We start from the raw sequence: 9594 nt of genomic DNA on the forward strand, positions 1-9594 counted from the left end.
TTTACTCTCGTCTTTTTCATATCTTTCTTCCTCCTCTGCTCTTCCTTCTTCTCCCTGGTCTTCTACTTCTTCAAATTTTCCTCTTTTTTTCCTTCTTCTTCATCTCTTTTTCTTCTACTTTTTCAGGTATGTCTTCTTCGTCATCCGTCTTCGTCTCTGTTTTGTGCTCTCAGGTGTGTAAGAAAGGCTGTCACCTTTGAGACTTCCGTTTCAATCTTGCAACTGGGTGGAGGGCTGGTGACACGGACGTCGAAATGATTGTTTGCTGATGAAATTGAGATGCGTGCGAGCGGGCATCTGTTGCATCGAGCGGGCCTTGTCACCTGTGGTGGTCATATAAAAAGCCGTGGCGGAATCTGTTAGATCGACTCGCCCCTTGTGCTTCCTCACAGCCGGGCCCATCCATCCCTTCAGTTTAAGATGGCTTCCCTCAGGCTCATAATCGCCCTCTTGGCCCTCGTAAGTACTCGAACCACTCCAACTAACCTAACTTAACTTTAATGAACCTAACGTAACATAACCTTACATAAGCAAAGACAATCCATATTAGAGACCGTGCACAAAGAATCTAAGCAGTGTAATCGAATGAACAAAATTTAAGTTCGGAGTCCAACTCTAATTTCCGCCCAATAATCATGGTTGATTTATGATTTGTTCAGCAGAAAGTAAATGAGAGGAGAAGTATCAATTAGAGTCGTTTTAGACCCACCTTAGCTGAATTTCCTCAACTCTAAATTTTTTTGCGTATTGAAGGTCTACAAACTTAGGTAAAATATTGGCCAGCTCATTTGTCTGTAGGCTGACTTCCGCGGTAAATGTGGATTTTCCGGCAATCGACCGCGATACCGGCATTTTTTGCCAAAATCAGCCAGACTCATGTTTAGGCCAATATTAGATCCGAAAAGAAACCGAAAACGACCGAGTCATGTTGCATTCCGTTAAATAAAGACCTTTAATGAGCCAACAATTGTAGAGTTAGCAGTTGGTATGAAATAAGCCAAAAAACGGTCTTCATCATCCATACTTGCCTTGTCTAACTAATGATAATGAATGAGTTTTAGAGGTAAGGTTGAGAACTTGAGTACACCAGGACTTGCAAATTAAGTTAGAATTACTGAACCAAATATTTAACTCTCTGGTATTCAGACATCATTGAGTGAATTTCAAATTGACTTCAGCTAGAAATGTTAACACTATAAGGAAGATAGCAGTGCGAGATCTAAAAATATGTCGTCTCTGAACACAACTCAAACATTCCCATTGGAGTGTTGGCACCCTCAATCGGTGAAATCAACTAAAAATTTCTCCTGAGACGACTCGATTTTTCAAAATTTTTCCGGGGCACTTTCAAAGCAAGGAGAATCCCTAAAGCCTTCCCCTGGAATCTGGGGAATCCTAAGGATCCCCCATGATAGGTTGTGCCTTGGTGTTCCTGCCCTCTAGACCCCCTTTGATATTTGCCAATCTGCCCTCCCACACCAGAAGTTTCTGGTTCAGCTCATGCTCATTATACTGTCTTTTGAGTGATCATTACGTTCGTAGTGCACGCTCTTTCCCGTCATTTTCCATCGGGCGTGTTAATAGTATACCATTGGTAAGGCCCTCGCTGCCCCATGGGTATTGTCGTCATTTTTTGCGGCGGGAAGAATTACCTATTTTCTCAATGTTTTTAGTTACCATTTCCACCTTATTTCTCCTATCTTGTCCACCTTGTAATGACCATTGTACAAGGTGGAATTCGTTCTGGATGACCCATTAAGACTATTAAAGCCACAATCAGAACTTCATTAAACGATTGATTGATCTAATTCATGAAAATCCATATACTGTAGCCAGTCAAGGTCACCCTATATTTATGCTACTATGGATAGGGAGAATTCGGCCGAACACTGAACAGCTGCGAGAAAATATTTAGCAGTTTCCTAAAATTTTTTGAGATCTTAAGGTGGAGGTATGCCAAGTCAAATTTTACGTTAAAGGGTGTCTGGGGATGCATTACGAATCGTTACAAGCAGAATGAGTGGGGGGGGGATGCCGAAAAAGTCGTTACATAATTATTGAACGCTCCCTTAAGCCTCGTGTTCTCCCTGTTGCAGGCGTGCGGAGCCCTGGTGGACGGAATTCCGTGCAAGCTGAATAAGAAGGCGCCGTTAGGCGTCTGTGGCCGTGCGGTAGCCGCCGTTGACGTCAATGTCAACGTTAAGACTTGCCCGGATGAGATGATCCGCGTCTACTTCGACGAGGTCCGCGTTACCGTCACAGACGACTACAAATGGATCCAGGCCAACATGAAGGCCATCGCTGCCCAGAAGGCCGCCGCCGAGTACGCCGCCCTTGTCGAGCTCCTCGCTCAGCTTGAGGCCGCCAAACGCACCTTCGACACCGACTACAACGTTATCCAGACCGAAGTCTACGAGCGCGTCACCGGCTTCCAATCCAAGTAAGATCAAAGGCAACTCCTTCTCTGTTTCCGTTTTCAGGTTTAAGTCTCCGTCTCCAAAATTGGATGACAAAGACGAAGAAGAATAAATGAGAAGAGAAAATTAGTTATGAGACAAGTAAGGAAGCAACATGAAGAAGTCAAAGAAGAAGAAAAATTATGAAAAAAAAATACGGAGAAGAGAATAAGAAGTATGAAGCAGACGAAGAAGAAGTGAATGATGAAGAAAAATATGGAGAGGGCGAAGAAAAAGAAGAAGAAGAAGAAGAAGAAAAGAAGAAGAAGTAGAAGTATTCCTAGAAGAGAAAGAAGAAGAAGTAATCCTAGAAGAGAAAGAAGAAGAAGTAGTAATCCTAGAAGAGAAAGAAGGAAAATTTGAAGAACAACAAACTCTCCTCTCTCTCTCTTTCCTCTTCCTCTTCCTCAGACACTACTTCTTTTTCTTCCTCATCTGTCTCCTTTTCTATCCTCTTTCCTTTTCTTCTGATCCGGTCCCACCTACTTCTACTATGTAGCGCCACCATTTTTTGGGTCCTAATTGTCTCCATGGGATTCAGTAACCGTACTTTCTTCATAATAGTATTATGCTGAAAGTATAACTTGTTACCTTAGGAACGCTAATTGTACGAGGTCCCTAAACAAAACGTATCCGTATAAATGTGAACTGTTGTAACCAAACGTACGGCAAAGTCAAATTGACTATAAGAACAGGTCTAAGAAGTTTGCCAAAATACTAATATGCACAGCTTGACAGAAGTTCTTCATCTTTTCTAAGACGATTTTTCCTCTTATTGTCCTATAGGTATGGCCTGCTCTCCATCTCCTACACGGAGCGTGTCGTGGTGGTCCGCAAGTCAGTTCGTATGCGCTTGTACCCGGACTTACGAAACTTCCGCGCTATCTACATCAAGATGCTGCCCCTGTTCAACGATTTCTACACAAAGTACAACCTCGAACGCCTGATCCGCGCCCGCGCTCTCCCGCGTGCTTGCGAGTACAACTTTGCCAACTACCTCCCGTACTCCATTTACGTTGCCGACATCAACGTTCTCACTTCTACTCCGTGGAAGGACTACCAGTACGTCCGCGACCTTCTCAACAAGCTCGACTTCCCCGTTGGATCGCCTGAGTACGAACTCAAGATGAGATTGATGGATCAGTTGATCGATAACTGGATCGAATTCAACAACAACCGTCGCGAGCTTGAGATGATCTACTATCCGAAGTTCGTTGACGCCGGTGACAACCAGAAGGTAAGAAACAGAGTTACTCAGTAGAGAAAAATTAACCTTGAGTTAGGCTCTAACCTCACTTCAAATTCGGATATAACTTAACCAACTGAGCCAAACCTGAAATGACTTAACCAGTGCGTCTACAATCTAATCCAAAAACCTAACTTAGTAACTAGATCACTAGAGAATTAATTCGATTGCATTTCGCAAAAAGGAACCACTAGCATTGCTATGATGCTAAGATTGTGCAACTTCATCCTTTGCAATAAAATTGCGGAAATCGTGAAGAACTGTGAAATTTAGATGGTAATTTTTGTCTTAAATTCACAGTTTTTAGCGAGTGAAATATAAACTATTAATGGATAATGGGGTTTTTCCTTCAAGACAAAAGAAGTTGCACAATCTTAGCAACATTTCAATGCTAGTGGTTCCCTTTTGCAAAATGCAATCCAATTCAGGATAAGGTTGGATGACTGGAATGATTTTTACCAAATCTATCGGGAATATCAGTTTACCTATCAGATCAAAGTTCGTCGACACCGCTGGTGACAAAGAGGTTTGAAGTATTGCAACTCAGTGGAGAAAAGTTAACTTTGGGTTAGGCTCTAACCTAATTTTAAGTTCAGATATAACCTGACCCAATCAAACCAAATCAAAAATAAACAAACTACAGGGTGTCAATGATCTCCTCGACAAGCCGAAATAATTCATTACCTAGATTGCCAAACTTTGACCCCAAAATGCGGTTGATGAATCAATCGATCAATGACTGGGATGATTTCTACGTAAGTTGTCAGGAATTAGAATTAAGGGGCGTGGAGGACAATGCGGACAAGTGCAGTTTTACATAATAAAATTGGAATAACAATTATTTAAAGTAAAACTAATCTTAAAATATATTCTATGAATAAATCACCACTAAAATTTGATTTTTAAATATGAAAAAGTTAAGTTGTACTTTCTTTACCAAACGAGTTTCCATGTAATTTTGGAACATTAAACAATGCATTTTTTTAATTTGGAAATACTTGCACTTTTGCACCCTATTCGCCAAGCCTCTCAATTGATTTTATTATCCAAGGGCATTTTCGCCCGTGACAACCAAAACGTAGCAGACGGAATTTTGGATGCATATGTCTGAATTTTTATGTTTTCCGGGGACTGACTTCCTCACTCAAAACCCAGGTTTCCCTCCTGTTTTTTCCGAAACATCTAAGGAAACAAGAGTCTTTTTCCAAACTTCAAAGGGAAACATATATCTGATTTTACTTTGTCTACTTTTGAAAATTGAGTTAGCAAGTGTGAACCACAAAAGATTAGGGGCTACCTAAAGTCGAAGCAGAAACGGAAGTAACTACATCAGAACGAAAGCAACCTTAATTCACATATTTCAAATTGCAAATAGCTGATTTCTAGAATACGTTGTCTCTGCTTTTGCGTCTAGCTCATCGACGACCTTTACCTGGACTACCTGGCCAAGCTCCGTGGGCACACTTACAAGTACGGTAACGGATTCTTCGAAGTTTACGGCCAAGTAGAGGACCTTTATCTGAAGCGGAAGCTGCCTTTCGTGGCCTACGTGGACTTCGACGGTATCTCTGCGGAGACGGACATCCGCTCGCTGTACCTGCCCTCAACCAAGCTCTCCAAGTACTATACTAAGATAATCGTCACTTCTCGAATGGATTACCTTACCGCCAAGCGCCTCTGGGACAACCTCAAGCTCAACCCTGACTCACCCGAATGGCAGCTCAGGAACTCCGTCCTCCCCGAACTCAAGCAGCGCTTGGATAACCTCGAGGTAAGCTCACCTAACATAAACCTATCTTTAATAAATCCCATACCGCAGAAAGGGCGTTTTTGTTCTGAGGTCAATTTCTTAGGAGAATCATAAAGTGACCACAACCAAGTATTCTGATTGTCCTCCTATCATCCGAACGTATCGAGAAGTCTAACGTTTCCCCTAAATAATTTTCTAAAATTAACATTTGGTTTGAAATAGTAAACATTTGAACGTCAGAAAATAGTAACTTCCCTCTAGTCCACTATTTTTTTATTGGAAGAAGTCCACATTAAGTTTTTTTTTTTTTTTTTTTTTTTTTTTTTTTTTTTTTACCACTTTAAGTAGCCCACAAAGGCTAATCCCGCGCTTTTTAGTCCCGGCCCCCCTTCGTCCCTACCGAACAATCAGTCCCAGGCAACCATTGTTTGAGACCATCAAACTCGGGTCGCCTGGCCGGGAATCGAACCCGGGACATCCCGATCATAGAGTTAGCGCTACAACCACTACACCACAGGAGGCCGACGAGGCCTCCGAGGAAGTGACGAGTGCATGCCATGAAACTAATATAGTGTTCTATTTTTGAAATTATCACGAATGCTACCTATATCTTTGTGTTTCAAGTTTGCCTTTTTTTGAAATTTTGCAAACTATTTTGGCGTAACTCACGTTGGAGTGTAACGCTCATAAAAACAGAAAAAAACGCACTTGAAGGAAACCTCAACTTGCTACTGACGATTGATTCGCATCAGAGACAAATTCCATTTGAAGCAGGTGATAATCTCTCCTTTCTCATTCAGACTGTAAAAGAAGGCTCTCGCTCTCCATCCTATCATCTTAATTATTCATTCCTCTGATTGTGATAGGCGTAATAGGTACTGAGTTCTGTGCCCTGGCTAGTAATTCTATGTCGATACATTTCTTACTATTTATCTGTACTCTTTTAACAACCCACACGAAACATTAGTCTAGGTGGGAATTATAGCATCATTGTATTTTGCCTCGACAGAATTTCAGGGACAACACGAGTTGGACGATAAATAGTATTCAGAGAGACTTGTGACCCAGATATTAACGTCTTTCGATGCATAAATTCAAACTTCCCGCTTATGGAAAAAACAACAATGGACTCGAGTTAAATCGTACATCGAACGTTATTGTAGCAGTCTCTGCAGGGTGAAAATATGCAAACCTTAATCGTGGTGCCGCAGATTAGTTATTGCGTGTAGAAAAAAAATGTAGAGAGGACCTAGTTATTGCGTGTAGAAAAAAATGTAGAGAGGACAGGGTGGGGAAGTAATACTGCTTTTTGATAAGTTAGCCAAAACCGTTGTAATACGCGATTCGATTCAAATAGACTTTTGTTCTTCATGTGAGCGGGAATTCCTTTTTCGCAACTAGTGCCAAATAAAAAATGTATTAGGTATCTTGGCTTGGAATTAACATCAGCTAATTTCATTTCTTGAATTGTTTGTTCCATGAAATTTTGAAGGAGAAACATTGAGGATCAACTCCCGCAACTCCCTTCTCAAATTCATCCTTCTTAGGGTTTTAAAACGAAACTTGGGGAATGTATGTCTAAAAGATCTACTTTTTGGTGCATCCAAATTGGTAGCGGGGCATTTCTCTACCGTAGCACCCTCATTTCGTTTCAGTAGCTTTAAATTAGGCAAATTTTAAGAAGGGGGAAATAGATCGATGGGTTCCCCTGTATATCGGAATATTAAATTCTTACCCCGTTAAGTAGTCTTCATTTATTATTTTTGACCGATTCCTGATTACAGATCCTGCTAAATCGGAACATCCGCGATTCCTTCCGGCGTATGTACGAGCTCTACGGAAAAAATCCCGGCTGCGACTTCGACAAGGAGTACGACGCTATCGTCATCGAGATCACGACGGCCACTGACAAAAACATATTACCGATCCTGTACGAGTTCCGCGAGTACTACTACATCAACGACGATAAGCTCTCCGAACTCTTTGACAAGCGCGGCTGGAAGGACGTCACACGCAACATCATCGCCTGCGACTCGTGGGGATACGACGCTACCGTCCTTATGGCTGACGAAGACCTCAGGGGTCTGTTCAAGTGGTCCGAGAAGCTGCTTAAGAAGAACTACTACGTCCCGCTCAACGATCTGATCCAGCTGTCTTTCCCTGAGAACTCCGAGGAGTGGAAGCTCCGTCGTGATGCCCTCAAGCGCCTCGAGAAGGTAAGCCATATCTCCTCCCTCTTTACTTCATCGGTCTCACCGGATCAAAGCTTATTGACGCCTTGTCCAATTAATATGTATTTTTCTGTCTTCTCTTAATTCTCTTCTTCTTCTTTCCAATCTCCTATCTTCTGTGTCTCATCTTAATTTTATCCTCTCTCAGCTTCTCCTCCTTTTTCGCTTTCCTTTTTCGCCCTCTTCTTCCTCACATGATTTTTTTCTTCCTGTTCCTTTTCTTCTCCCATTTCTCTTCTTCCGAGTCCTCACTTCCTTTCTCAGCTTCCTTTCTTCCTTCTTTCTTTCTTCTCTATCTTCTCTTTTTCTCTTTATTTCCTGTCCGCTTCCGCTTCTTCCTCTGCTTCCTCTATTCCTGCTTTTGCTCCCTCTACTTTTTCAAAATTTTCATCTTTTCATTCCTTTTTTTCTCCTCATATCTCTCGCCTTTTCCTTTTCATTCTCTTCTTCCCTTTATCCTATGTTTCTTCTTCTTTTATCTCTTCTTCTATTCGTATCCGGTCCAATATTGTTGCATATTCTGCTCTCTTTTGCATTAACCTCCTTCTGTTTTCTCATTTTTTTTATCCGAATAACCCATTTTCCTCTCCATCTGCATCTACTTCTTCTCCTTTTTACTCTCTTTTTTCTTTCTTTTTTCTTCCCTAGCCTCCTTTCTTCTATACTCTCATCTTCTTTATTTTCCTTTCTTCCATTTTTTCTTTATATTCCTTGCTTCTTTGTCCCTACTTCTTTTTTTCTTCAATATTTCTTTACCTTTTATTACTGCCTTTTCCTTTTTCTGCATCTCTCCTCCTCCGCCTTCCTGACTTTTTCAACCTCTCTCCCTTTTTGCATCCCATTTTATTTTTCATCTCCTTGCCATTTGCCTCTACGTTAATTTCCTTCATTATTTCTCGGTTTCCTTCACTAATATCTGCCAAGATGATCTGATCTAGTCATATTTTCGTGAGAATTCTAAGAAATTGAAGCTTTGTCAGGGTAAGTAGTTTTCCGTCCCTGCCACTATTTCTTCTTAATTTTCTCACAACTTATATCCACATTCGAACTTTTATCTCATTTTTTTCTTTCCCTGTATTCTATTCCCTTTTATATTCATTCTCCTTGTCGTTTTTCCAACCGAAACGAATCATAGACATAATTTCGACGAATTTTCCAGGTCTGGTTGGAGTACCGTCAGATCAACAACTACGCCATCAGGAACTACATCCGGCTGGTCAGGAAGAATAAGTTCGTCATGGGATCACCCGAATGGGACCGCGAGATCAAAAAGATCCGAGAGTACTGTCGCCCCAAGATGGTTGTCATCATCGAAAAGTTCAAAAAAGACTGCTTCGAGATCAACGGCTACTTGGACACCCTCTACGCAAAGCAGGTCGGCACCACTTACTCCCGCAGCTACGTCTACCAAGAGACGACCTTCGAGATGACCACCATCACAACTACCAGGTCCACCACCGTCACGTCCTCCGGCACATGCTGCCCCTGTTGATTTGCTTAGAATATAGTGAGGATATTAAAAAGGATTTGTAGTTATTTCAACTCTGTCTTGCCTTCATTGAATTTTCATTTGCCCCCAAGGACAAAATAGGAAAAGAATAATGAGATGACGGAGGGAATAGCAAGACAAAAAAGGGACGGAGAGAGTAAGTAGAAGAGGAAGGAAGTGTCAAGTGAATGGAAAGAGAAAAGAGAGGAAGGAGAAGTGAAGGGGGACGACGATATTTCCTTTTAATCGATTCATTGTGTGCGCATGGTCACTTCTTCCAGTCGATTGAATACACTATGGCTTATGGTTCCCTCATTTGATCCAATCAAACTTATTGCAATTCAATGCATGGTTTGAGTGGTCCGTTTTTGCAGAAATTCTTTTGGGCTAGTGAGCTTTTCTAATGAGGAGTCTTCTATTTG

At 41.5% G+C, this 9594-nt stretch overlaps 1 protein-coding gene across 1 annotated transcript; it reads left to right on the plus strand.

The window, feature by feature from the left end:
• The first annotated feature begins 300 nt into the window (after nucleotides 1-300).
• Nucleotides 301-9225, plus strand: LOC109042095 (uncharacterized). Its single transcript, XM_019058660.2, has 6 exons — nucleotides 301-459; nucleotides 2097-2440; nucleotides 3243-3693; nucleotides 5117-5473; nucleotides 7237-7668; nucleotides 8843-9225. Exons 1-6 carry the CDS (start codon nucleotides 421-423, stop codon nucleotides 9173-9175), a joined length of 1956 nt encoding a protein of 651 aa, XP_018914205.2. The 5' UTR covers nucleotides 301-420; the 3' UTR covers nucleotides 9176-9225.
• The last annotated feature ends 369 nt before the right edge of the window (nucleotides 9226-9594 follow it).

This window comes from Bemisia tabaci, chromosome 10 (assembly GCF_918797505.1).
Source record: "Bemisia tabaci chromosome 10, PGI_BMITA_v3".
Classification (NCBI taxonomy): Eukaryota; Metazoa; Arthropoda; class Insecta; order Hemiptera; family Aleyrodidae; genus Bemisia; species Bemisia tabaci.